This window comes from Aureobasidium subglaciale (assembly GCF_000721755.1).
Source record: "Aureobasidium subglaciale EXF-2481 unplaced genomic scaffold scaffold_17, whole genome shotgun sequence".
NCBI lineage: Eukaryota > Fungi > Ascomycota > Dothideomycetes > Dothideales > Saccotheciaceae > Aureobasidium > Aureobasidium subglaciale.
In genome coordinates, this window is record NW_013566978.1 from 196,999 (window position 1) to 223,936 (window position 26,938).

The following is a 26,938-nucleotide window of genomic DNA, read 5'->3' on the forward strand; positions in this document are numbered from 1 at the left end:
ATGCGATACAGTGAACGTGATGATTAAGAACAAAAGTTTCACAGAACCTACACAGGGAGTCAGTCGGCATCAACACTTGCATGTGATGTTGATGGTCGCTGATAAGATGGCCTGAGCTCGTCGCAGCGAGCCAGACGGCGAAAAGTATGACCGGCTCCGAACAGATGTCTGTTGCCAAGGAAAGCGCACTCGAGCGACGGCTAGTTCCGCTCGACTCGCTTGGGCGTCGAATTCCACGGCGCGCGCAGGAATTTCTCTCTCCAAGCGAGTTGTCAATTCACGTTGTACTAACCTTCCAGCAAACGCAACAGTGAGTCTATCCCAGCTGCCTGTATACTACCATAATACTGACATTTCCTCGAGATGCCCGGTAAGAAATTTCTGTCCCACACACGTCTACCCACCGCCGAGTTCGATCCATCGCCGATATTCCTCCTCCTGGCCTGCGCACCATCGCATCTTCGCTCGCATCGTCTGCAATCTTGAATATGGTCCAATCTGGCTACGACTGTTCCTGTTGCAAATGCTTCGACACCCTTGAAGAACTTCACCAAAGGCATGGAGGAATCGACAATCGCGCAAGAAAGAGGTGGAAATGAAAGGATCGAATAGGTTGGCTTGGTCGACTGCCAGCATCAAAGAGCAAGGAACATTGGGCTAATACATACTGCCGTACAGCTCGTCTCCAGGAATACCAGGTCGTTGGCCGTCTGTTGCCCACAGATGCCAACCCTACCCCCAAGCTCTACCGCATGCGCGTCTTCGCTCCCAACGAGGTCGTCGCCAAGAGCAGATTCTGGTACTTCTTGTCTCAGCTGAGAAAGGTCAAGAAGGCAAACGGCGAGATCGTTACCCTCAACCAGGTACGATTCATCTCAAACCTATACAATGCTATCTCCCGGAAATGGGCTGCAGCGTTTGGCGTTAAGTGACGCAATTAACACGCGCCTGCAGATTCATGAGAAGCGCCCCCAGAAGGTCAAGAACTTCGGTATCTGGATCCGCTACGACTCTCGCTCTGGTACCCACAACATGTACAAGGAGTACCGCGAGATGTCCCGCTGCGAGGCTGTCCAGGCTCTCTACCAGGACATGGCCGCCCGCCACCGCGCCCGCTTCCGCTCGATCCACGTACGTCCTCACTCATGCTGGCCTCAAGTTGCCCGCTGGCTAACCTGTCCCCACAGATCATCAAGGTCGTCGAGGTCGAGAAGTCCGAGGACATCCGCCGCCCCTACATCAAGCAGCTCCTTACCAAGAACCTCAAGTTCCCCCTTCCCCACCGTATCCCCAAGACCGCTGGCAAGAAGATCTTCTCTGCCCACCGCCCCGCCACCTTCTTCTAAGCGTGTCGTCCCGTATTTGCTGCGTACTGCTGGTTGGGATGGCGTGAAAACGAACGGAGGGCTTTTTGACCGTGGAAAGAATAATCCTCTTTTTGCTCGTAAAGAGCAAACGGCCAAAGAATCAAAAAATCTTTTTTTCGCAAGTCTTTTATGACAATCATGACCTAACTTCTACAGACCGCTTTCTCTTTTCCCCCCTTCATCCCTTGCCCTTTTCCCACTCACTACCTCGTGACACGTACTCTCATGTACACCCAGCGATGCAGCTCGTAGGAGTTGCCCTAGCTACTTGCTTTTCAACGCAAGAAGCCTGGAACGGAGCGTTGGCAGATTGAATGTCCGATAGAGTTAGAGGAGAGGTGCCTTACGTCGCTTTTAATCTTTCTCACGTCGGCAGGAGGACGAAGAGATTTGGCCTAGACTTCAGTGGGTCCCGTCTAAGAGAACCCCCTAACACCTCGTAAACACTTAATAGTCGTTGTTGTATCAAACCCCATTTTCAACATGCTCTTGTGTCACTTGCTTGTGTCCTGTGGTCTGGTCGTCACTATGTGGCCCTGTGTCAGCCACAAAAAGGCCGTTCATTTGAATCATGATCTATTTGTCTATCCTACTCCTCAGGAAGCATGTCCTGGTCTTCTCCAAATTCGACAACCACCCACTGACAGAACTTTTCAAAGTCCTTGGCCCATTGTTGCATTCTCTTTGCTCTCTCGCCCTTGCCATATGCACCATCCTTGAGCTCCTGTTGCCATTGCTGTGTATTCAGATCCTCAAAGGAAGCCCATCTGACACTGTTCTCTGCCAGAGAAGCCAGACCCTCAAGACCCAGGTTTTCCCATCCTTGCAGCGCTTGCCAGAAATCGTGGGTCATGCCACTATGTCCGTGACCGAGAATTGCTGGATCGTCGTTGCAGAGGGAGACTGGGACACCGCGGGCGAGGAGGGCGGGTAGAGGATGTGTCATGATGCTACCGGTGAGACGTAGAACTTCATTACTGATGGGACAGCTTTCAATGAGGATTTTCTTCTCCTTCACCATGTCGACGAGGAGAGGGTGTTTGTAGAGAGAGAAGGCGTGGCCGATACGTCTGGTGCCTAGTAAGATCGCATCGAAGAGGTTTTCGTCAGTCTCATCGCCATCACCGAGAGTCTCGCCAGCGTGAAAGTAGAAGGGAATATCGACGCCGTTTTGAGCGCATGCCTTCTTGAACCAGAAGAGTTCGGGTGTGAGGTCTGCTAATGGGCGGCCGAGATCTTCTTGGCCAACAAGGTCAAAGCCACAGATAAGTTCTGGATATAGGATCTTCATGTCGATGCACTCTTGCATGCTTTCGATGATCCTGCGTGAGTCGAAGCTGCGAAGAGTGGTGTAAATGAGTCTTGCGCCCCAGAAGCCCTTGCCCAGAGCTTTGAAGTTTTCAATCTCTTCATCCAAGATATCAATCATAAGTTCGGTGCTCGTTTCAGGCTCTTCTGATCCCTCCTTGAAGAAAGGATCCAGGAAGGTGCTGCGAATGTCGACGTATTGAACACCGTCCTCGACCAAGTCTTCGAACATGCGACGAAGGAAGGTACGGAATATAGGCTCGTAATGGAGCAAACTGGAGATGATGCCGAAACACGATTGAAACTTGCGCCAGATGTCGTTGGGACCGTGCATATGTTGTACAGATTCATCCTGGGTGATTGTGATGCGGTCCTTGAGCCACTTCTCGAAGCCCTTACGACCACCATGTGGGAAAGCATTAGCAGCAATATCAACAGGAATCCATTGACCAGCATTGTAGGACTTCTCCCATAACGAAGAAGACTCGGAAGATCGGCTCTTCAGCCACTTGAAGAGGAAAGGTGCAGATGATCGAGCATCTTCAGAGTCAAGAGGCCGATCAGCTGAGACATGCATGCCCTCTGTGTCGAACGCTTCCTTGGTGAGCCATTCCATATCAACCATGGCTTCCAAATGACAATGCAGGAGAGCACCCTTTGGCATTTTCTTGACAATTTTCCACAATTTTGATTGCTCAATCTTGGGTCGCGCAAGAGTAAACATCATGCCGGGGTAAATGTCCTTAGACTCTGAAGCCAAGCTATCCTCATAGTCCTTAGTCCAGATGGTTTGTTGTTCCTCGAACCTGATAGCAGACACGATGGCACAAGCCTCGCGAGCCATGGGAGACAGGGTCTCCCTGAAAGCACGGTCTTGTGAAAGTCAGAAAGGGTTCAATATGGTTCAATTTGCAAACAACGGACCACTACGCTGCTTCTTCTCTTGATCGATGAGAGCATCACGACCCTGTAGGTACTTCTGGATGAATGGCTCCTCAAATGATGGAACACCTCTCTCCTGTAGCCATTGAGCGTTGTCATCGTCATGAATACTGAGTTGTTCCATGTTTTGTATGAACAAAAGTGTACTTTCAAAGCGGAACGAGCAAAGTAAACTGGGCCAGAAACAAGCAAAGAAGTAAGGTATTGGTGAGTAATGCTGGTTTGGTACAAGGTGGATATGTTGCACGAGTGGTCTATTGCATCGCGGACGATCGAGAGAGAAAGACGGAAAGGCAGCAAACACGCCATTGGCCAGATGAAGCACGCACAGACATGATCTCGCCAGAGAGGGAGCGATCGGCGAGCTAGACGACGGCGGACGCTTCGGTGATAACGGAGACGGTCGTGACATGTGGAGAGTCACCAACTCTAACGCGAATAGTTTGACAGTCAGGTGGACGCGGACGCTACAAACAAAGCGGCGGCGACAGAGACATGACTGCCTGATATCACCATCATATGCGTCGTGTGAGAGCGAGCGTCAGACGCAAGTCGAAACAGTAGCAGGCGACGACATAACACTCTCATCACACACCTCATGTACCCCGCGACTCGTCGCTCGTGTACCGTAACATGAATTTACGTCAACAGCAGTCAACACATCACCACTTCATGAGCATGCTTGGCTGAGGGCGACTTTTTCCAGATTTGTGCTTGTCGTTTTCTTCGCACATCGGCCACCATGGCTTCATGGATGCCTGCCTACTTTCAGAAGCGTCTGCTTCGGGCTGCCCTATCGCGCATTGCTTTGCTGGATGTAGACTCATTAGATCTCGACTCGTTGGGTGTGAAGATCGGCAGGACCAGCACTGTCGAGCTCAAGAACGTCGGCCTCCGTGTCCAAGTATACACTCTCCACTCTGCACCTTCCTCGTCTTGGGCTGGCTAACATGACTTAGGAACTTTCGACCCTGTTGCAACTTCCGCCAAACCTTCGCCTCCAGGTCGCTCGTGTTCTGTCGCTACGTCTGACGGTTCCTGCCAACTTCTTCCAGCAGAGTATAATCGCTGAAGTAGACGGTGTTGAGGTCCAGGTCTCGGCCGAATTGCCTGCTGAACCACACGACGATGTCGACGACACAAAAGCCCCTGACCACCGCAAGAAGAACCGACGAATACACTCTCCCTCTCCTCCTGGCCATGATTCCGGTGGACTACCCTCGACTCAACGCCTTGCGCGATCCATCCTGCTGGAGGAACCAGATGAAGAGAAGCAAGAGTTGGAAGCTCGATACATGGAGAACTCGTCGATGAGTGGCACAGGTGACGAATTGGGTACTGGAACGAGCTTAGGTCTACCAGGAATGGTCGCTGGCTTTCTACAAGGAATCGTGGATCGTGTACAGATCAGGATAAAAGACGTCAACTTGAGGCTTATGCTGCAGGACTCAACTCCAGAAGCATCTCCTATGGCCTTTATCGCTCACATCGCGACCATCAATGTCAATGCCGCTGCCGCCTCTGTCGCTGGTCTCAACGAGGAGGCGAGTGCGCCTGCAAGAAAAACAAGACGAATCGCCTTGAATGAATTCAGTATCCACTTAGTGCGCGAGGAACAGTTCACCCGCACACGCACCTCTGTTGCCGATCTGTTCACCTCTTACACGTCTGAGAGTACACGTGGGAAGGAGAGACAGAAGAACTATCCCACTTCAGATCACGAGCCAGATCTGGCTGCATCTGCTGTCTTTCCACATACTCAGTTTCCCGTCTATAGCTATCTGTCGGACTCGGATCATGAGAGCTTGCCAGATGAAATGACACAGAGCAACGCATCCTTTGATATACGTCCTGGCGAAGACAACGTGTCCTGGGTCTCCCGACGTAGCCAGAATTCATCCGGTCGTGATCAAGTTTGGTCATCGTTTGCTCCTGAAGGCGACCAGGCAGCCTCAGAGATGCTCCAAGACGTGTCGTCATCAGTCTTCTTGAGTACGATCGACACGCGAGAATCTACGAGTGCCATGTCAGAGTCGACAATTGGCCAGTCCTTCACAAGTGCACAACCACCACAGACTGCCTCGAGTTCACGTTACATGTATCGAGCTAGACAGTCCTTTGACAGTATTCGTGGAACAGATGAGACCGCGACTGAACTCGGTGTGGGGAACTCACCGACGTTGTCTCTTCAAGCATTGGAAGACGGACCTGATCTGTCAGAGTCTGTAGTTTACAGTCATGCGGAGGCAGAGAGCATGTACATGAGTGCTGTAGGCCAAGCACCAGATTCTCCAAACTTCGGAATGGTCCCAGGCGCCTGGAACTCTGTTATAGACGATGATGAAGACCTAGATCCTCCATTCCTCTCGCAACACCTAGTTCAGCAACCTGGCTATGAGTCTGAGGATAGATCACCTACGCCCAGATTACAGAATCAATCAGAAGTCTCCGAGGGTCAAAACACGCAAGGTGCTTCGCTGACATATGTCTCAAAGGAGATTCTGACTGTGCGCGAGATGACCATTGGGATTCGGCAAGCCCCAAGCAATCATCTTCCTATGCGAGTTCCCGATGTTGGGATGTCTCAGAGTTCGGTGAGCGCTTCCGGTTCTCCGCGGCCTCCTGGTGCCTTCTCGGATTATGTTGAAGGAGGTCGCTCCTCCATGCGATTCAATCCGGATGCCAACAAACCAGACGAATCATACGGGGATCATGAGATCGGTGACATAATGGATACGACAATCGAACTTGATATTTCTCCTACGGTCTTGCAGTTTGACGCCGATACGATCCGCTCATTAATCACATTGACGGGCATCGCGAAGGGCCCGCGTCGAGCTCCGGCACCAAAGAGAGGCTCTGATATTCCGCCAACGAAGAAAGTTCCCGATTCAGGAGCTCCCGCCACTGGTGAGGGCTTACCTAGTCTTTCCTTGAGGGTGATTCATCTCCGAGTCTCGCTCTTCGAGGACCTCCCGGACGCTTCAGTACAGCTTGAAAGCCTGTCAATGTGGCGTCCTCGTCCATACTCTGGTCATGAGAAGAGAGCTTTGCTGCAACTCGAGTTGCAACAAATCGATCTCAAGGTTGACAGCCATCCTCTTCCCATGGAATTCAGACTGACTGTCGAGGATCTCACCTTCACAGCCGGTACCAATGACATGGTATCGTTTGATCGGCAGGCAAAGCAACATTCAGATCGAGGAGTAACTCAGCACGCGATTCTTGTTGAGACCAACATATTCAAGACACAACAGGGTGGAACTGTGAAGAGACTACGCGCTGAGCTACTTCCTATACGTATTGATCTAGACTTGGCAAGATTTGACGAAGACTTCGATGCACTAGGCGGATTAACTGGTATCGTCGAGATGAGCTCGTCGCTGCTATCAAGCGGATACTTCTCCAACAAACAAGAGTCCCCTGCCCCGCAGCGCAGGAGTGTTCGTTTCCAAGAGTCGGTTCTTGATGATAACAATTCACCCGAGACAAAAATCAGTGCAAGAATAGCTGCATTCGACGTGAGGCTGGCTTCGAGATCCTGCTCTCTGGAACTGCGAGCGTCAAAGACCAAGATCATACCTCGACAAGGTGTTGTCCGCGTGAGCATTGACAGATTGTCTCTTGCAATGCCTACGAAAGACGTGCCGGACAGGCGTTCAAGCTTTAACATCGTCATGACTGACGTTGTTGTTACTTATGTCATGCCACCGTCAGAATCCGATTTAGACCGCTTCATAGCGCTTGTCGAGCCATCAAACAACCGATACGAAGATGCTGAAGTTATGGTCAATACTCTGCTCAGACAAAGGCGCAAGGGATCGATGCTCGATACTCAAGTGAAAACCTTGCATGTGTCCGTCACTGAGTGGGCCTTCATACCGCTTCTCCGATCGCTCGGCGACGAGCTTTCTAAGTTGTCTGCGGTCACGAAATACTTGCCCGAAGACGACACCCCTGGACTATTGTGTCTTGCGAAAGTCGACGACACACGACTTACACTACCTGTCAACGAACAGTTCGGACCTATCGACATTGCTCTCAAGAATATCCAGGCAGCTCACGTCGGACTACCGGCTCTGTCCGCGCTTTCCATAGGCAGCATGTGGGCGAGCTCGGGTGGGGGTCACGACATCATCCATGAGACTCTACCTGGAGCTTACGTGCTGGGAACCCCAATGGTCATGGTACGAAAGATCGCCGACGAAGCAGAACCTGTAATCAGAGTGAAGCTTTTCAACATTTGCGTCGAGTACGATGTTCCTACGCTTCTTTCTCTCACTAGCACTAAGACAGCTGCGGAGGTGGAGCAGAAAGTACAAGACCTTGCCACGTCTATACTCGACGTCACAGCTTCAGGACTCAAGGATCCAGTACCAGCGCTCGAGTCTGAGAGGCCCATTGTGGATTCCACCGAGAAGCTCGCCATCAACATCGTACTACACGACTGCGCCCTTGGCTTGCAACCTCGAGACCTTCAGTCGAAGGGAGTGTTAGTACTGAAGAATACAAAGTTCGGTACCTCCGTCCCAATAGATGAGTCTCTACACGCTGTTTTGGACATCCGACAAGCAATACTTTACGTCACTGATCGCGAGACCATCGCGCCTCCTCAGACTTCAGCTCCTCCTACTCCTTTTCCTCAATCCAACTATTCACCACATCTGCAACAATATCTTCTAAACAAAGGCTACGTCTCTGTCAACTCGATAAGATCCGCTCAAGTAACTCTATCAATTGTTGAAGACCGCATCAAGTCCGAAAAACTCATCGATGTCGAGTTCCGCGACGAGTTCTTCCTCTTGGAGACTTGTGCAGATTCTACACAAACGCTGGTCTCTATCCTCAACGGTCTGTCGCCACCTTCGATCGCTAGCAATGATCCCAGGTTCCGTACTCACCTCGATCCCGGACTTATGACGCTCGATGATATGGTCAACTCCTTCTCAGGCGAGGCCTTCATCAAACCTGGCCCTGCTCCATCTGCTTTGTTCGACGCCGAGATGGATCTACCATTATCCGAAGAAGAAAGTCTAATGACGGGCTCAGAAATGGCCTCAGCGCTGTACGAGCCGATAGGTGGAGGATTGGGCTTCGAAGATGAAGACTTTTACAGCGCACGCGGCTTGCAGTCAGACACTGTAGAGAGTCTTCTCGAGCAAGATCCTTTCGAGATGACCACTTCGCCGCAGTTCGGCGACGACGCTTTGTTGCGCAGTCTTAGAAAAGAGCTCGGCAGTCTCGGCGCAGCGAAGCCTACTGTGATCAGCCCCTTCTACCGGGACGATCGTCAACTCGACAAGATTTACGGAGGCTCGAGAGCGCTGGGAGAAGCCCACGAACAACAAAAACGGTTCCCAATACAGGTTCGGGTTCGAGACGTTAATGTCATTTGGAACTTATACGATGGCTATGATTGGCGACGCACCCGCGAAGCTTTGACACAGGCAGTCGAAAAAGTGGAAATGGAGGTCGAAGATCGCAAGTCAAACAAACGGAGGTCTAATACCTTCGAAGACGATAACGAGACGGTCATCGGCGATTGCCTGTTCAACTCCATCTACATCGGCATACCAGCAGCTCGTGAGCCCGCCGATCTCCGCCGCTCCATCAGCAACTTGATCAATCAAGGTAACGAGACTGCCAGCGAGACTGAAAGCTATGCCACCACTGGCATGACCAAGCCTAGTAGTGCTGATAGTAATCGTCCAAAGAAGCTATCAAAGAAGGAACTGAAACTCGAGCGCGGCACATCTCACAAGCTTGGATTCGACCTCAAGGGTGTCTCGCTCGATTTTCTCGTACACCCCCCTAGTAGTGGAGAGGTGCAAAGCTCTGTCGACGTTAGGGTGACGGACTTCGAGATCTTTGATCATGTGCTAACTTCCACTTGGAAGAAGTTCCTGACGCTCCACAACGATAGGGGAAAGACGCGTGAGATGATGAAGCCCATGATTCACCTAGAGCTGTTGAATGTTCGGCCTGTGCTAGAACTAGTAGCTACAGAGATGATCATTCGTGTAAGTGGTGCTCCTTTGGCGAAGCGTTTGTGAACTGACAATAGTCTAGGCTTCGATTCTACCACTACGCCTGCATGTCGACCAAGACGCATTGGAGTTTATGACCCGCTTCTTCGACTTCAACGATGACTCGTCTAAGCCTGCCGATGCTAATGCCGAGCCTCCATTCATACAACGGCTGGAAGTCAACACTGTCAGTTTATGCCTCGACTACAAGCCGAAGAAGGTCGACTACGTCGGCTTGCGGGGCGGCCGTATGTCTGAATTCAAGAACTTCGTAACACTTGAGAAAGCCGACATCAAACTCAAGCATGCCATCATCTACGGCCTGAGAGGTTTTGATACATTGCATGACACCTTGAGTGACATCTGGACACCCGACGTGATACACAACCAGCTTCGCGGCGTGCTGGCTGGCATTGGCATGACGAGGCCTCTTGTTGAACTTGGCATGGGCATTCGTGACATTGTTGCTGTCCCAGTCGCCGAGATTAGGAAAGACGGCTTCAAAGTTCGCAGCGTTCAGAAAGGCACTTTCAAGGCGCTAAGCACCACCTCGTCTGGGTTCGCGCGTCTGATTGCAAAAGTCGCAATCGGTACGGGAACCAGGCTACAAGAGGTCGAAGACATGCTCTCCCCAGCCCAGCGCACAGTCAGTAGTCAGGGCGTCGAGAATGTTGAGGGAGAATACGAGGAGGCCCAACAACGCCAGGTCAGCAACTATGCAGATCAACCCCTGGGCGTGCTGCAAGGTCTGCACTCTGCGCGTCGTTATCTCAAGCGAGACCTGACAACGGCACGAGATGCTATTATTGCTATCCAGGGAGACTTCATGGCGAGCGGGACCGCCGCAGGGGCTGCTCGGGCGGTGGCTAGACATGCGCCAACCATTCTGCTCCAGCCTGTCATCGGTGTCAGCCGCGCGGTGGGACAAACCTTCAAAGGTGTCGGCAACCAAGTGGATCGTGACCACATCAAGAAGTCTGAAGATGTAAGTTTTGAGCCTCACCAGTATTCGCCATAACGAAGCTTCCATACTAATGCAATGCTTACCAGAAATACAAACATCATTAATAGCCGGCCGTTGACTTCAACGGAGAGATCGAAACACGATATCAGCTTGCCATTTGCAGTCGTTCGAGACGATATACGGGCTGCCAATGCCGGACAACAAGGAGAACGGGGTAAAGGAAAGTAACTGGGGAGCACGTTTTGGTGATTCATTATACTGTTCGTAGCTCGTATTCCAGACAAATGCTGGCGTTCTTTTTGACTTTGCTGTCCGTAAACACCCGTCAGTCGGCGAGCTTGCCTGATGTCCTCCATGAAATTGCTTTTGCTTGATGTATTGGTTGGCACCGTGACTACCATCACGTATAACACTTGCCAATGTTGGGGCCTGGAGAGAAGGTGAACTTGCTCGAACTCCCCGGCAACTGCCCTGTCGATCGATACATTCTCGTATGCCAACGACTTGTAGCGTGTTTCACTGAGCCCTGCATCCACTCTTCAACATGAATCTGACAGGTGATGATGGAGAAAAGAGATCCACTGCTTTGCTTGGACGAACATTTGGCGAGATCTAGTGCAAAAATCTGCCCGGGCCCATAAGTCTTGATATTTTTAGAACACGGTAGAGCCATGGATATGAGAGGTTAGATGACTGGAGACCAAGAATTTGTCAAGTCCGTGTTGAAGAAGGTCATCAGAGCAGCATCGAAACGTGGGCCTGGACAGAGACATTGTTGTTTACGGCGCGTCAAAATGTGCATCTGTCCGAGAGACATTGATTGACGTGGCGCGTTCGAACGAGACCATCGGAAGAAGACATTGCTATTCAGACTTCAATGTTTACGGCGCATCGAGACGTTTGTTCGGCTGATGGCTCTTCCGCTGAGATCTGTTGTAACTCGGGAGGTAAAAACTGTTAGGGTTGGTGTTTTGCAAGCCGGCCACATGGTTTGGATGCCGAAGCTCTTCTTCCCTCCAAAGCCCGAGAGTCTGAAACATAAACCACAACATCGGGGAGGTGAGGGATGGTCAGGGATAGTCGGGATTGGTAGTTTCCGAGCATGACCGAAACAGTCCCTGGTGGCGGATGAGAGCTTATGTGGTTGTGGTAGACACAAAAGGCGAGACACAAGAAAAGATCGATGGACGACGCCCTCTCGATAAACCTCAGCGTACCTGCTAAAAATAGAAGGTGGAAATAGACTTGAGGACTTTTTGACTTCAGTCAGAGCCATGACACGTTCGATCTTTGGCTTCAACACCAGTGCGCCTTTCTCTACCCCTCACCGTGATTCTGGACAATTTCGTCCAATGGTGATGTTCATTTTAATGTGTGGGAAATAACGATTGGAAATAAGAATGAGGCTGGGACTGGTACAGGAGCTGCATTTATCCCGCAACGGCTGTTTCTAGACAATTGAGCCGAGCGACGCAAGACAACTGTGCTGGGTGGTGATGAGCATAGAAGTATGCCCGCCTGGACCGAGCAAGGAAAGCACAGTGGCGGATGGACCTGCTGTGTGAGGCAGGTGAGCTTGGTGCCCAAGCGATTCATGCATTCAGTGCGATTCAAGTGATGACTCCACAATCAAAAGTACCAAAGCGAAGGAGAAAAAAAGAAGGGTCTCTTCTGATCTGACCTGCCTTCTTTGATCACAGACATCATGCCGACCGCGCCGCCAGACATTTGCGGGGAAATTCGCGAGGAAGCGTAACCGATGCGAATATCGAAATTATTGCAGACCTGCCTAAGGATGCAGCATCGCATGCGATGGGAAGGATTTTAGACCCAGCCCAAGGTTTTCGGCACAATTGTCAACCATGCTTTCTCAAAGGCAGCCTTCAGGCGGCTTTCTAGTTAGGTTTCACGCACTTTTGCGGAGCCAATCCCATGTGAAGATGACTGGTGTGAACTTAGAGCGTCCACGCTCTCGCTAAGGGGAGAACACATGGCCGGCGCCGAGCCCGAGGATAGATGGCTGTATCTTCTTTTAGCTACCATGAGCTCATTCATTCATCCCAGCCTTCTGTCTCGAAACCATGCTTTCACTCTCAGAACCCAAACAGTGATAGAGGAACAAGCTACAGTAGCAATCCGGTCTGTCGGCCGAAGCGACCTGTGTCGACGACTCGATGTCTGGGTCCGCTGGCGAAATTTGCTTCTGCTTCTTGCCATTAGGAACACCCTTGAGTCGGAAGCTGCCAAAATTGGAACAGCCGCTCGTCTCGTGGGCATCGTTTGCAACACATCTGGTCCCTGAAGTTGTCTTCATGACACCACCCTTGAGGCGCACTTTGATGAATCTAATAGATCTCAAGCTGAGGCCAGGAATGATCAAAGACATGCAGCTCCGTTGGAAGGTCAGTGATCGGGATAGGGCACGGCTTGGAGCACAGATCGCTGGTCAGAGTACATGGTGCGATTGATACAGACGATTCTGCATGGTGCACGTTGAACTTGGAGGCCGTTTCTTTGCTTGGAAAGCATAGACTTCTCTCGCTGCGCGCGGACCGCATACGCCATCAAAGTCGTCGAACAGTCAGCGAAGCGACTTTCTCTGTAGGCACTCAGATGACAGCTCACATAACAAGGTTAAAGACATGCTTCCATGAATTGTCAGAGCCGCAATCCCACATTCGAGCGCGACTAGACTCTGGTGGTGAAGAAGGCTCACTGCAGTCTGCCGGCTGATTTATGTGACAGATGGCGATGCTCGCACCAAATCCGCCGGTGGGAGGAATGCGTCTGTAGATCCTGCGGCAACTCGGTCCGTTCAGAACAACGAAGGATTTGGCTTGCAGACATGTGCGACGCAGGTTAGAGCGCTGGAAGAGGCGACGTCACGGTAGCATGCGTTTGTCTGTGGTAGGCAGCATTCTATTAAAGCAGAGGGTATCTGCATGACACCTTGAGAATTGAAAAGCTATCGATAGCGTCACATTCTTTTGGATCTGATGTGACAGCAGGATGCAGGGCCTGATCGCAACCATATTGCTGCACCGCTAGCGCGACCGATGCGTGCCAAAGAAATCGCAAGGCCAACAGGCTATTGTCATCAATTTTGTGACAAACGAGAAATGTCGGTTGTCGGATGGCGGAGAATTGTATACCCCCGCCACGTGAGCTCGTCCAGCATCAACAAGGAGAGGTTGAAGCTCAGGGAACAGGGAATATTGATGGCACTACGGCGTAGGGCGCAACGGCAGCGCAGGCTTTTGGCGGGACCGAACGTAAAGTATACACTGTTTGCGCGAATTGGAGAGTTTTTGGCAGGAGGTCGAACTGAATCTAGTCAACGCCGACAAACTTCAAAGTGGCGACCTTCAACGATTGGCGGAGAGCATCTTTTCTCGATGCTAAAAATAAACACAAGCGAAGGACACCTACCGTTCTTTCGCTCACTCGGATAGAGCTTAGCTAGGGCAGCACGTGTGATCAGCAATTCACGATATATTCGTCCTGACAGAGTATTGTCCGGAGGGAGAGATGGCGAAGGTGGTGACTTGGCCGAACGCCGCTGAGCCCGCTACGCGTCTGACCAAGAGGAATAGGCTCTCTCGACGTTGCACAGCCAGGTGATGGAATGAACGACCAGCTCGGTGAGACCGGGAATGGTGTGCCTGTCAGCGGGCTTTGGAACAGCAGACTGGACTGTGCAGGGCTGGAAAACAAAAAGATCCGGGATGCTTTTTACCTCGAGTCTAAACTGCTTTGGTATGTACCATGCCCTGAACAAGCTCTTCCTCCGGTTTGGGTAGCAGCTCGCGCATACCCTCCCTCCCTCCTCCCCAGAAGAGCTATGTCATGCGACGTTTTGACCCGTTGGCAGGTCCCTCTCGGTAAAAATAGTACCTTTCAACGGATTCCCGTCGAACACTATGTATACCGCCTTTGCGTTCTTGACCACTCCGTCCTGAACCATTGAAGAAAAGCATTCGGGGTCCCACTTAATACCGGGCCCATTCACTCGCTTCCCTGCACATCATCAAGCACGCTCGCTGCCTAGCTCTTTCTTATCACTTTCCCACTTTCCGCATTCTGCCTTTTTGCAAACCTCACGCGTCTGCTGGCCATTCTAGACTTTCCTTCCTTTCTTCCCTTTATTTGTCGAGACTCCCACAGGTCTGGGATACCGTCTACGGTCAAGGAGCTTGGTGCACACTCGATTGTCCAATTGATATCTAGTACCACAATGGCTGGTCAAGGCGCTGGTCCATCTCGGCGTAGCCATACCAAGAGTAGAACAGGATGCAAGACGTGCAAGCGTAGACACATCCGATGCGATGAGACCTTCCCTCAATGGTGAGTACCAACACTCCCATCCTCTCGGCCCGTCGATTGTTAACCCACGTTTCAGTCGCAACTGTACAAAGCATCAAGTTCGTTGTGATTATATGGACCAACAACGACCCGAGTCAGAGGTGCAGCCCCCGCGAGACCAGATGCCATTGCCTTCGTCTCCTGGAGTTGAGCACATGCTTGATGTATGGCAACAAACTGGCAACTTTCCTTACCCAGAGCTTCAGGTGTTCCCTCCACCAAGGCCACAAAGTCACTCCAGGGTAGAGCTGCGTCTCATTCAACATCTCTCCTCGATCTCGAGGTCACTACTTATGAACAGCACGAGCGACATGACAGTATGGGCCTCAAAAGTGCCAAAGTGCGTGTTACCCCTCTCCATCATGATCATCCACCCCTAATTAGCCCATTTAGGTATCTAAGTGTAGCGACCTCGTATCCGTACGTCATGCACGCATTCTTGGCATTCTCTGCCAGCCACCTGGCATGGATGTCTCCTTCTCCGGATACACGCAAGATACAGATACAGCATGGCGGTATTGCTCTGCGCGGCCTCCATGATGCTCTCAGTTCGTTCTCGAGGTCGAATGCGGACGCCATCCTTGCGACATCTATTCTGCTCATGACTCAAGCAAATGATTGGCGCACCTGGTCCTCTCTCGAAACTGGCATTCGAACGGTCGCAAGTGCTATGGCTGGGTGGAAGCATGAATCGGTGTTTGCAGATCTGATCAACTTAAGCCCCTACAAGCCTTCCGAAGACCCACGTCCACTTCCCAGCATGCAAGAGCGTCACGGTATCCTCACGAGCGTCCTCGCTGCTCTCCAACGCCTCCAACCTCTCCTGGTAATCAACAGTCCCGAGGCTTACTGGATCGAACAGATGCTGGGCTATATCTCGTATCTGATCAACGCACCACCTGCACAAACAGCTGCAGAACAATTCGACCAATTGTATAGTCTCCGGAAATGGGTCCTCTTCGTCCCCTGTCTCCTTCTGGAAAAACCAATGGTTGACGGTCCCTCAACATTGGTTGTCGCGCACTTGTATGCCACTGCACTCGCCTTGGAGCCATTGTTTCCCTCCCTAGGCGCATCGTTCTGCTCCGCGATCAGCTTGCCTCCCCTCGAAAGAATCATCCAGATGACCGCCCCTATGCAAATGGATGACCAGTTTGGTCAGCATGCACTAGAGATCAGCTCCCTCATGCACTTTCCTCAGCAAGCAGCATCTGCTTACCGTGCACGTCTGCAATGGACTCAACAACACCTGGAACACATGCAGCTTCAACAAACACCTCAGCAGTCTCCCTATGCACCTGTCTTTAACCTCGATGGTGCAAACACGCCTTTCATGAATTTTGGAAACCTCAGTCCAGGCTTCGTTCCTTCATCGATCAGTCATGTTCGCGAGCCGAATCGCATGTCTTCAGGCTCAATAGCAGGCTCGCCTTATCTCGGAGTTCCCACCCCTACGCCATCATATGAGAGCGGATTCGCCGATGGCACCACTCAATGGGGCGCTGCACATTCTCCGGCCTTCCCACCACAACAATACGCAGGAAGCGAGCAAGAGCATGGATACGAATCATACGATTTTGAACAACTAGAAGCACCCCATGCGGGCTTCCGAGGCGGGTTCGTAGTTCCCCCGACCATCTGGGCATGATCAACATTTCCACGGAGTAAAAACAAGAACTAAAATACGCTACGCGATCCAGGACTCCTGCTACTCGGCATGGCTACCACACCCCGAACTCCCAAGGTCACAACCGAGGATGAACAACGCCATATCCTCTGGACGACTTGTACTCTCTTTCGCTTCAAGCTTGCTATGCGAGCGGTGTTCAGACACCTTTTTCGATCACTTTTTTTTCCAATTTCGTTGTTTTCATTGCACCCACAAGCGCGCATGATACCCCCCTATTTCGACAGTTCTCACCTCGACTCGACACCTCAGAAACACCACAAACCTACAACTCCCCCAACCTCTTTACATATCGAAACGAATTTCCTAAACGTCGATTTTCCGTACGAAGCGTATAGCCCTTTTTCTTTTCTACATCGGCTTACTGCATTGGCCAACCTAAAAGGGAGTTTTGGGATACTTGAGCATTTTCTAACATGGGATTTGGAAGGACAATGAAAATGATTGTATGGTGTGTGGCTATTGAACTCCCACTACGCTTCCCAAGAATTTCCTCCTTCACTTCTTTCCATGTTTTGTGTACTCCCCGTGGTCTTCTGTTTACATATCTTACCCGAATGGAAATGGGCAGCCAAGAACTGCTACCATATTCAAAGTGCCATCCTCCAATCTACCATTTACCTATCTTGCTTAGCAGTGCCACCATTAAGCCCATCCATCAAGGTGTTTTGACTCGTCGTCGTCGCCTTTGCGCCATTTTTCTCGGTCTGGTGTCCTCGGGCTCCGTGAACCGGCTATCTCGGCTAGTGGTGACCCTGTCGTCCGGACAGATGTCGCTGAAGCCGTCAATCTCTTGAACAGTTATTATTCCCCGATGGCATAGTTTGCGATTCCCCATCATCGCTTCTCATCGAACTCTACAAAGCGTACGCGTCCCTCTGTTCCTTGGATCAATCCAAAAACTCACTCAGTGACTCTTATTGCCGGCGGTGCCTCAGGAGTTTCCTCATTCCCGGATGCAGCGGCAGGATTCGGAGCGTCAGTCAACCAGTCAGTCTGGGCTCCACCAAAAATCGAAAGCAAAGCAAGGACTTTATTGAAGCGACGAGGGAATGGCAGATGGCTTTTCGAGGCTTTAATCTGACAAGCGAATAACATGACTTATATATAGCTACATCTGTGTATATAGATAGAAGCACTAGAGCTTGTGATGACATAGCCAATTGTATGTCAGGGCTGTCATTTACTGGAGGGAGGACCTTTTGCTTATAGGAGCTTAGGTAGTTGAAGGTCTTTTACAGTCAAATTATCACAAGTTCCTTGACAGATGCATTTCTTGACTGTGTCAGGATGCGAGACTGACCGCTGTGTGTTAGTGGTTAATCAACACAGCCAAGCTCGTGTTAGTAATACGCTCTCAACGCAGTCTCTGGCGGGAGCACCCTGGTTCTAATTACTTTCTTGAAGATACCTCGAGTCACACGCGTTTTGATCGAGATATTGGCCATATCTAGTTAATGAAGTGAGATCGCCATTGTGAAGCAGTGGTATCATAGACGACTTGGCTTCAGTGATGCTACATACTCTGCTGTAATTGATGTTCGCCGATTTTCATCGGTTCCGCGACTCGCTGGTCAGCGCACACTGCGCGAAGTAACCGAACAGACATTTGGTTCATGATGTAATTCCAACACGCTTGTATGATCTATAGGGTATATAAAGAAAGATCCTCCATGTTTCAAGCATGTGTCCAAAAGAGCCCAAAGTTGGTGAGAAGCAACGAGTCGATTGCGACGCCGACAGCCTATTTCGATATTATGTCCGTCAGGCGCTCCTTCTGCTTATGGTTACAGGTAAGAAATAAGAACCTCGTCTATTACTTCCATCTAAGCCTTGACTATCCGACCAACTGGCCAAGGAAGGAGCGTTTCATGCAAGGAATATCGGATTCGCGGCGTGCATCTGCAGATGCCCGCAGCATGAATGTGACACTGAGGCGCAGCAACCTGCATTCGCCTCATTGAGCCGAATGTGGTGCTTGGTTTACAAGATACTCAGGCGACCCTAGTGCATGGAAGTATCAAATTGCTTCAATGACTGCCGTCAGATTTCTTGTTGATGTGCCAAGGACAGGGTGGCCCCGGTCGTTTATCTCGAGAGGCGAAATTGAGCTCTCGTTCGAAATTTAGACAGAGAGCTTGGGAGTCCAGAGACGGACGACTTCGTCCAGACGAGTCAGCATCTCGTCCTTTCTGGCCTGAGAGCACCAACTGCCCTCGATACCGGCACGGCAGATGCTAGTCCACTCAGCGACCGACAGATTGAAGGCCTCGTGGACAGCGCAGTAGTTGTCGAGGAGGTAGCCACCGAAGTAAGCCGGGTCATCGCTGTTAATGCTGAACTTGACGCCAGCGTCCAGGAACTTGCGGATGGGTACTTCCTTGACCTCCTTGACGCAACGCAGCAGCACGTTGCTCAAGGGGCATACAGAAAGCATGGTACCATCCTTGGCGATCTTCTGGAGAAGAGCTTCGTCCTCGATCAAACGAATACCGTGGTCGATACGCTCGACCTTGAGGATATCCAGAGCATCAGAGATAAAGGTGGAAGGACCCTCTTCGCCAGCGTGAGCAGTACGACGAAGACCGAGCTCCTTGGCTCCAGCGTAAATCTCCTCGAACAGAGCAGGAGGGAAAGGCTTCTCGCTAGAGTCAAGACCGATTGCGATGACTGAACCGTTCTTAAAGCTGGCCTGAACATCTGCGTCCTTGAAAATAGACACACAGTTAGGCACAGGCAAATGGCGAAGGAAACAGCAGATCAGCTCGCTGGTGATGCCAAACTCCTTTTCGGCACGAGCACGAGCAGCACTGAAGCCAGTGAGAACGGTGTTGTAGGAGATACCACGCTCGATGTGTGCTTGAGGGTCGAAGAAGACCTCCGCATGAGAAATACCATCTGTTGCGGCGTGACGGAAATAATCCATGGCCAGATCTTCAAAGTCCGAGGCGGAAATCAAGACAGACATGCCGATGTAGTAGTAGTGCAAGAAGTCGTCCAAGGAGGTAAACTGATCATAACGAGCCAGGAGAGTCTCTGCCGATTGGAAAGCAGGGTCATCCTGAGGAAGAGTGATGTTGTTACGCTTGGCCAGTGTAAAGAGAACCTCAGGGGATAGAGAGCCCTCCAAGTGCATGTGATGCTCGCACTTGGGGAGCTCCTGCAGGAATGAGTGGAATGCTGACTTGCACATTATCGCTGTTGTTGTAAAGATATTGAGATTGTGACACCTTGGGTATGGCGACTTAGCAGACCGAAGACACAGAAACAAAGATCAAGGTGTTGTAAAAAGTTTTGAAAGCTCTTAGTCTAGAGACTGATATGGCCTTTTATTGTCTGATGTGATCGATCTATGTTTGCACGTACGAGAAATCTCTACTAATTTTTTTCTCGCCTGTCGCGAAGCACGGCCGAGTAGGGCCTGGAGATGCACAAACGTTTCGGCCGGCTCCGACGACGCTGATTGTGAAAGAAGCCAGCACGAATCGTCTTCAGATACGGAGTATTCAGTTGGAACATCTCTTGAGACGGCATCACGGGTTTGCGTCTAGTATATGTCCCTGGCAAATACGATTCAGGGAGCAAAGGTCCCTTGATCGATAGAATCGACCACGGACTTGAGCACGTGAGACTGTTGACTGTCGGAACGGCAGAGAAAAGGGCGTGGATCTAGGCGGTCTGCTTAGTGCACCGTCCGAGCAGTTGTTGGTCTGCGACGAACGAAACTCTAGATGCCGTTTGACGGGGAGTCCAGGCATTTACAAGTCAGCGGTGAGCTTCGGGGCTGGAGCTGTGTGATGATGCCACGAGCGTCTCTCAGTAATCAGAAGGCTTGAAGGCTTGAGCCTGTTGCTTCAACAAGCGAGAAGTGTGCAGACCGTTCCCGACAAGAGATGTGCATCGCCATCTATAGCACCAGTGATGACCCATTCTCGGCCAACATTCCAAGACTGGAGGTACGATATACATATGCAGCATACTCCTCTTCTAGAAATACAAGATGATCCCAGATCGGCTGTAGCGTTTCGGACAGAAGCTGTGCTAGACCGACGGCCCGGCGGTGGTCAGAAAATTGTCCGACATAAGCGAAGGATTCGGAGACTCGGCCGCGTTCCGGTAGGCCCGATTTGCTCGGCTCGCTCAGCCGTGCTTGACCGAGGTGGCTCTCATCATGCGTCGACAAGTAGTCTCATGCTCAAGGCTATCAAATTTGAGTGTACATTCTATCGATTCGAAGATGAGATAACAGCAGCTTGTATGTTCCTGGAGCGATGCCGACAAGGTGACGTGCCGATGGCAGCATCCCTGTCTGCGGGTCAGTGATCAGGCGCGAACCTGAGCTTATTCCAGACCGACCGGACGATCGACCTGCTTAACTGGGAGAGTGCAGATACTCATGTCATGGTCATACAAGTATTGAGATTTGCACGAAACGCACTGTCAGATCACTCCTTGGGCCGCAGATACATACCAAGCACAAAGATCTAGAACGCGCCAGAGGGTTGTCCATGGCGGCCATAGCGTCATGACCTACCATGGAAGCGTCACATGATAAGACTGCCAAATCTGTTACCAATGTCCAGCAGCGTGCGTTGGAACAAAGGGAGCTCGTCTAAGCAGAAGCGATGCCAACAAAGCGAGAGGTCTGTGTCGGAACCAAGACACGTGTGGTTCTGGAACCATGGAACCAGGGACGCGATGGCTGCCATGTGCTCTGTGAAGCACTGTTACAATTCGCAGTTCGGCAAGAAAGCTTCTACAAGTGCCGTGGAAACGTCCGGCTGCGGGGCCCCCCAGCCAACAGAAATCTGGTTGTCGCTCCGCACTTTCAACTCGGATGACCGACCGATGGTGCGGACGAAATAATGTTTTGCTTGGTGTAGTGGCCGTTTGGAGGCACGGATGGGAGGCGCTGTCAGCCATTTCGGCTCACGGTAGCGACAGCTGGCCAAGTGAACAAGCGAGTGCGAGTTGCAGAAAGCGCACGGGTAAAAGTACCTACCACCGCGCCGCAACCTCCTGTTGAGAGGTGGACTGCGCTTTTTAGATGAGGTACAGAGGTGGTGGGATACATGTGGTATGTTCCGATCCCAGACTATGACGACGATCACGGCGGATAGATCCATAGTCTCCCAAAGGACGGCTGTGTGTACCGACGCATGGTTCCGCACGAGGCCATCTCCACGGTGGGTAGGGCTTGCATGGTGACTCGTAAGACGGGACCGAGGCGAATATTGGAATAGACTCCTCAGCGGCTGAACGCTACGGCTTCGATCAAAGCCACTGCAGTCATTTGCGTAAGCTCGGAATGGGCGCGATTGGCAGGTGCTGGTGACGGAGCGAGGTGACGAATACAAGGCTGCAAGGAACGAGGGAACGATCGGAAGAGAGCGAGCGGCGTAAAAGCGAAGTGTAAGCTTGCTGAGGTGGCAGGATTGCGACGATCATGTCGCTCGAGCAGCTCAGGCCGTTGATTGGTGAAACAATGGATTGTTCTCCTGAAAATTTACCGGCCCCTTCGGCAGTGTCATGAAAAGTTCACGGCAGAGCGATATATGGTTGACATTCCCTAGTATTGGTCAGCTGTGCAAATAGACAGGCAGGGTTTTATGAAGGCCCGAGTTGATCGGGTAGGCCAGGCAGCGCTAGGGAAGTTCCAAGCGTGTTCTCTGCCTATTGTCATGCCGTCAAGTCTTGGAAAGGCAAGCAAGCTTATAGCGCCATGTCAGGGACATTTGTGCGTGCTGGCTCGAAGCCTGATCATCGTTGTCCAAGGGGCCCAATAAGCTGCAACGCACAACACATACAATTGCTGCAAGGGCACCAGTTAGGAGCTGTGCAGCCTCTCTCGACGGTCGATTCTTCTTGAATGTCATCACCTACGCCAAGTCTGCACTATGAAGCGGGAAGCATGGTAGCGGCAGTTGTCAATGAACAAACGGTACGAATCTAGGGTTTAGACTTTTGAGTAATTCTAGTGGTAGAAGCTGTGCCACCGTGTCGGTAAGACCAACACAGACAGTCTCTGACGTGAAAGCCAGAGACAAAGGAGGGAGAGGGAGAACGTGATGGCGAAGATAACGCTGTCAGATGGAGAGATGTCCGATGGCTTAGGAGGGCCGAGCAAGCGTAACAACCCACGATAGCAGGCTGTCCATGTGCACAAAGTGCTGAAGCAGCCGAACGATGCAGGCAGGAGGAACTACAGCAAGACGAGATTAGCCGCCGCCGTGCACACGTTGTTGGCGGCGGCCATGCGAAAGGGAAGGGAGAGCGGGAGGGCCTGTGCATAACCTGCCTCTGAATAACAATAATAATCTTTCGAGGTTTGTCGAGCAACCCAATTCCCATAATTATGCCTTGTTCGGCTGTCGCGCTGACGTCTTGAGTCTGTTTCTGCTGTGGCTTTTTCGTTTCGACCGCTTGTTGTGCATTTCTTTGAGCGAAGCCTCCTTCTCTCTTTTCTCACACATATCCGCAGTTCGCTCCGCGTGTTTGCGCACTTTCCTCCTCTCCGCCTTTCTCTGACACCTCTCTCACAAAGCCTCCACCCGCCTCGTCAATCGCGAACTTGGCAGCCCATCGCGTCGTGTAATACGCCCTACCTTCGCTTCTTATCAATTTCTGCCGACTGGCGGTGTGTCCTGTGATAATCTAACTGGTGTTGGGACGTGATCGCGCCTTCCGTGCTGCGTCGTCTCAGAGTTGGGCTTCCTGCCACACGTCACTTCTTGGCCATTTGTCGAGTCTAGAATGAGATTGGCCTGTCTTTGACGTTTTACGCACTTTCGGAAATACTCGACTCTCTTATCACCAGACGACGAGTCTGATGAACGAGCAGAAACATCTTGCCCCCGAGGCCGTTATGGCTAATGATGTCCGGAGGCCAGTGAGCCAGCAGCCCGATCATTATCCTCCTCAGCCTCAGTATATTGGCAATGGAGCTTCGCCGACCATTTCTCACCACAATGGTCCAGTGCAGCCTCCTCCCATGGCCTATGCGATGTCCGGTCCTCCCCATTCTGGCCCTGGTCCGGCTTCTGGCTCATACCATGCTGTAACTACTGGACCACCTCCTCAGATGTCGATGCAGGCATCGCTACCGCCAGCTCCTTATCCTCCTGCTTATGCGATGGCTCCGAATGCACACCCTGCTGGCCCTGGCGCCATGCCGGAAGCCATGATGATGCATGATCCTAACATGGGAGCACCTGGCATGTCGCCAAGACACCATTCTGCTGCCATGCTGTCCGCGCACAAGAGGGCATACCGACAGCGACGCAAAGATCCAAGTTGCGATGCGTGTCGCGAACGTAAAGTTAAAGTAGGTTCAGACAGCTAGAGCACGTGGTCTGGGGAACACAAGACTAACTTGATGGCAGTGTGATGCTACCGACACGTCCAGCTGCACGGAGTGCTCAAGCAGGAGTGTTAAGTGTCAGTTCACCAAAGAGACGAACCGCCGCATGTCCTCTATGAAGTGAGATGATCGTACCTGTGAGATGAGGGAAAAGCTGACAATCCATCAGGCACGCCCAGGACCTCGAACGCCAGTTGGAAGAGACTCGCCAAGAGAACCGACAGCTGCGTAATATGCTGAGCGATCAAGGCAGCACAAGCGCAAGTGCTTCCATGGCGCCGCCCTCGACCAGTGTGTCAGGACCACCCGAAGTCACGCCTAGCAAGCAAAGAAATGGACGCCCGCTCGTTATGAACAGCTTCGACGGCGTGCGAGCCAACCTTCGTAAATTCAGCCAGGGCATCTTCAAGCCACCGCATCCGTACAGCAAACCTACCGTGCAGGTGCATTGCGCCGACTCTTCGACGCCACTGCCATCCAAGCAGCTAGTCGACAACTTCCTGCAGAACTACCACACCGTCCTACAGCCGCTGTGTCCTTTCCTTCACTGGCCGACCTTTGTCGACGAATGTGAGCAGCTATACAGAAGGGGCACCTTTCAGGGACTGCGCCAGATCTGGAAAGCTCTGTTCTTTGCAGTCTTGGCCTGTGGTTGCAGCATACAAGACGCGAGGGGATCCGCGCACCCTGATTCGGAATGCATCAAGTTCGCCGAAGTGGCCAAGTACTGCACAAAGTCCGTCGACGATGATATCTCGCCCGACCATGTTCGCACATCGCTGCTTCTCAGTATCTGCTTCTCGAACATGAACCGCAAAGCAGCGAGTTGGTTTTGGCTTGGTTCGGGTGTTAGATTCGCCCAACTGCTGGGACTGCATCGAGAACATGGCCAATTGCCCCAATTCGAGGCTGAAATGCAAACTCGCCTCTGGTGGTCCGTATACAACTGGGACAGGATACTCTCTCTTGAACTCGGCCAAGTGCCCATCATTGACGACGGCGACGTCGATGTCAGTGAACCCACTCCTGTTGACGATGCAAGCATAGGACCCAACGGACTCGGTAGCTCAGGTGCACGCCCGAACTCACTGATCGTCTTTGTCCCCGTCGTCCGTATCATTTATCCGTTGAAGAAGACGCTCAAGTCTCGCACCGTAACCGCTTCCACGCTGAATGCCTACGACGAACATTTCCGCTCCATCATGGGCTCCTGGCCTGATCCATACCCCATCCACTCGAACGCTCCTCTCGATCCCGTCTATTTCAGCGCCATATTCTTGCTTCAGATCGCTCGCTTCCACCTATACCGCCACAATCTCGCACCTCCCTGCCGCCCTCAAGAGCGCAAGGACGCTTTATACCGCTGTCTGTCAGTCGCAAAAGATACAGCAGTGTATCTGCAGCGCTCGATCCAGACCTCCCCTGGCACACCTCGTTACTCGGTCCAGCCATTACGCCCAAGCCCGGAGTGGAATGCCCGTATGGCCGACATTGCGCCCTTCTTCCTTGTCTTCCACTTCTGGCGCTGCACTCTTGTCGCTGCTCTTTGCGGGGATTACGCGACTGCTCTCACATGTTTGATGCCCTTAAGCGCCATTGGAACCCGTGTCATTGTCAATCCCGCTTGTGGACGCTACATCGCCTTCTTCTTGGATTGCCTCGTCGAGCGTATTCAGAATGGCAGAGGCAGCCCTGAGATGTTAGAAGCTGATGAAGAAATGTTGGCATACGCCAGTGCCGATATGCAAGGCTCGCATGAGACTGCCTGGGCCTGGACTGGAGGCGAGGTTCTACAAAGAACGCTGGACCATACCGCCACTGCTGCCGAGGGAGCAACCAGTGCTTATGACCAGTCTATAGGAGAAGAGCCGGAATGGGACGGATGGCAACGCATCATGGATATTCTGAGTCAACTGGAACAAGAGCAACATCGCAGTATGCAGCAGCAACAGCAGCAGCAAGGTGCTCCACCTCCACATGCACCCGTACAGCAGCAGCAACAATCGCAGCAGCAGCAACAACAATCGCAGCAACAACAACAACAATCGCAGCAGCAGGCGCCTCAGCAGCAACAACAACAACCTCCACCACCTCCTCAGTATGCGACACAGCATATGCCACCTCAGTATGCCCAGTCCCATCAGCAGGCACCGTCAGCGCCATACTTCCAACCACCCCGTGCACCTACACCGCACATGACCCCTGCGCCGGTAAATGCTGGACCGTCCAATACACCAACCCCCGCAGGCACCAGCTCTCGTATCAGCATCAAGGACATTATCTAGTAAACCAAGGACACTCATGACACATACGCATTTCACATTATCAATTTTGTCCGCTTCTTTAATTCAAGCACATGCATAGCCCGAGGAGAAAGGGAGAAGGAAGATGGAGTAGGGCGCGAATGATTGGCGGGAGGTTCGCTCTGATCTTTTCAGCTTGATTTGGTTGGCTCGCCGGTTAAAACGCATTGTTGTTCATTCTACGAAGATCACGCTTATCGCTTTGAATGTCCATCTCTTTTTTATGCTGTAAAGCCGTTATGCGTTTGCGGCGATGATATGATGATCACTTTATTCAGCTTCCAGGTGTTCGACCAACCAAAACTGCGCGTTGAGAGAACTTAGTTTTGTTGTTGTCGATGCCGGCATGTTTTTGAGTTTGTTGCTTGCGTGTTTCTGACCTTCACATGTAGATCTTGTTGTCTAGTCCCTCCAAAAGCCCCCTTATTGCCAGATGGTTCAAAGGGGAAGGAGAGTAGAGCTCGTGAATACAGGGTTAGCACAAAGAGAACGGGAAGGTTCACACCATCTGTAGTTGCCCTAATCGCTTGCAATAGACTTTGCGACCTTGGATATATCCGTATGCAGACTGTGTCCCGACCATCTTTGTTGCTCGAGTTGCCGGTGCCATGGTGCTCTT

General features: G+C 51.7%; 8 protein-coding genes across 8 annotated transcripts; 5 read left to right on the top strand and 3 right to left on the bottom strand.

Annotated features, from left to right (window-relative positions):
* Positions 1–276: 276 nt before the first annotated feature.
* On the top strand, positions 277–1,842 carry AUEXF2481DRAFT_81514 (uncharacterized protein). Its single transcript, XM_013486418.1, has 5 exons — positions 277–310; positions 364–370; positions 679–863; positions 955–1,131; positions 1,188–1,842. Exons 2-5 carry the CDS (start codon positions 364–366, stop codon positions 1,344–1,346), a joined length of 528 nt encoding a protein of 175 aa, XP_013341872.1. The 5' UTR covers positions 277–310; the 3' UTR covers positions 1,347–1,842.
* A 40-nt stretch (positions 1,843–1,882) lies between these two features.
* On the bottom strand, positions 1,883–3,878 carry AUEXF2481DRAFT_42024 (uncharacterized protein). Its single transcript, XM_013486356.1, has 2 exons — positions 3,600–3,878; positions 1,883–3,548 (listed from the first exon to the last, which is right to left on the bottom strand). The coding sequence occupies exons 1-2, from the start codon at positions 3,739–3,741 to the stop codon at positions 1,957–1,959; spliced, it is 1,734 nt and encodes a 577-aa protein (XP_013341810.1). The 5' UTR covers positions 3,742–3,878; the 3' UTR covers positions 1,883–1,956.
* Positions 3,879–4,359: 481 nt separating this feature from the next.
* On the top strand, positions 4,360–10,711 carry AUEXF2481DRAFT_6833 (uncharacterized protein; the record flags this gene model as incomplete). Its single annotated transcript, XM_013486267.1, has 4 exons — positions 4,360–4,521; positions 4,577–9,637; positions 9,687–10,628; positions 10,694–10,711. The coding sequence occupies 4 exons, from the start codon at positions 4,360–4,362 to the stop codon at positions 10,709–10,711; spliced, it is 6,183 nt and encodes a 2,060-aa protein (XP_013341721.1).
* A 1,289-nt stretch (positions 10,712–12,000) lies between these two features.
* On the bottom strand, positions 12,001–12,580 carry AUEXF2481DRAFT_335931 (uncharacterized protein). Its single transcript, XM_013486442.1, has 2 exons — positions 12,293–12,580; positions 12,001–12,164 (listed from the first exon to the last, which is right to left on the bottom strand). Exons 1-2 carry the CDS (start codon positions 12,414–12,416, stop codon positions 12,058–12,060), a joined length of 231 nt encoding a protein of 76 aa, XP_013341896.1. The 5' UTR covers positions 12,417–12,580; the 3' UTR covers positions 12,001–12,057.
* Positions 12,581–14,841: 2,261 nt separating this feature from the next.
* On the top strand, positions 14,842–16,617 carry AUEXF2481DRAFT_6834 (uncharacterized protein; the record flags this gene model as incomplete). The annotated part of the gene is made up of 3 exons (XM_013486268.1): positions 14,842–14,951; positions 15,007–15,309; positions 15,363–16,617. The coding sequence occupies 3 exons, from the start codon at positions 14,842–14,844 to the stop codon at positions 16,615–16,617; spliced, it is 1,668 nt and encodes a 555-aa protein (XP_013341722.1).
* Positions 16,618–16,901: 284 nt separating this feature from the next.
* Positions 16,902–17,546, top strand: AUEXF2481DRAFT_335862 (uncharacterized protein). The gene has a single exon (XM_013486443.1). It carries the CDS (start codon positions 17,073–17,075, stop codon positions 17,451–17,453), a length of 381 nt encoding a protein of 126 aa, XP_013341897.1. The 5' UTR covers positions 16,902–17,072; the 3' UTR covers positions 17,454–17,546.
* Positions 17,547–18,781: 1,235 nt separating this feature from the next.
* Positions 18,782–19,849, bottom strand: AUEXF2481DRAFT_31333 (uncharacterized protein; the record flags this gene model as incomplete). The annotated part of the gene is made up of 1 exon (XM_013486306.1): positions 18,782–19,849. The coding sequence occupies one exon, from the start codon at positions 19,847–19,849 to the stop codon at positions 18,782–18,784; it is 1,068 nt and encodes a 355-aa protein (XP_013341760.1).
* A 3,672-nt stretch (positions 19,850–23,521) lies between these two features.
* AUEXF2481DRAFT_31334 (uncharacterized protein) lies at positions 23,522–26,301 on the top strand (the record flags this gene model as incomplete). Its single annotated transcript, XM_013486307.1, has 3 exons — positions 23,522–23,980; positions 24,039–24,136; positions 24,186–26,301. The coding sequence occupies 3 exons, from the start codon at positions 23,522–23,524 to the stop codon at positions 26,299–26,301; spliced, it is 2,673 nt and encodes an 890-aa protein (XP_013341761.1).
* Positions 26,302–26,938: the final 637 nt, after the last annotated feature.

Bases quoted from the DNA above. Each gene is read 5' to 3' on its own strand.
- AUEXF2481DRAFT_81514 (XM_013486418.1), top strand. The intron at 864-954 runs GTACGATTCATC...ACGCGCCTGCAG, and splicing joins AGATCGTTACCCTCAACCAG to ATTCATGAGAAGCGCCCCCA. The intron at 1,132-1,187 runs GTACGTCCTCAC...CTGTCCCCACAG, and splicing joins CCCGCTTCCGCTCGATCCAC to ATCATCAAGGTCGTCGAGGT.
- AUEXF2481DRAFT_42024 (XM_013486356.1), bottom strand. From the start codon at position 3,741: ATGGAACAACTCAGTATTCATGACGATGACAACGCTCAATGGCTACAG. The intron at 3,549-3,599 runs GTCCGTTGTTTG...GACTTTCACAAG, and splicing joins AGAGAAGAAGCAGCGTAGTG to ACCGTGCTTTCAGGGAGACC.
- AUEXF2481DRAFT_335931 (XM_013486442.1), bottom strand. From the start codon at position 12,416: ATGCGATGCTGCATCCTTAGGCAGGTCTGCAATAATTTCGATATTCGC. The intron at 12,165-12,292 runs GCAGGTCAGATC...TGCCTCACACAG, and splicing joins GATGTCTGTGATCAAAGAAG to CAGGTCCATCCGCCACTGTG.
- AUEXF2481DRAFT_335862 (XM_013486443.1), top strand. From the start codon at position 17,073: ATGGGATTTGGAAGGACAATGAAAATGATTGTATGGTGTGTGGCTATT.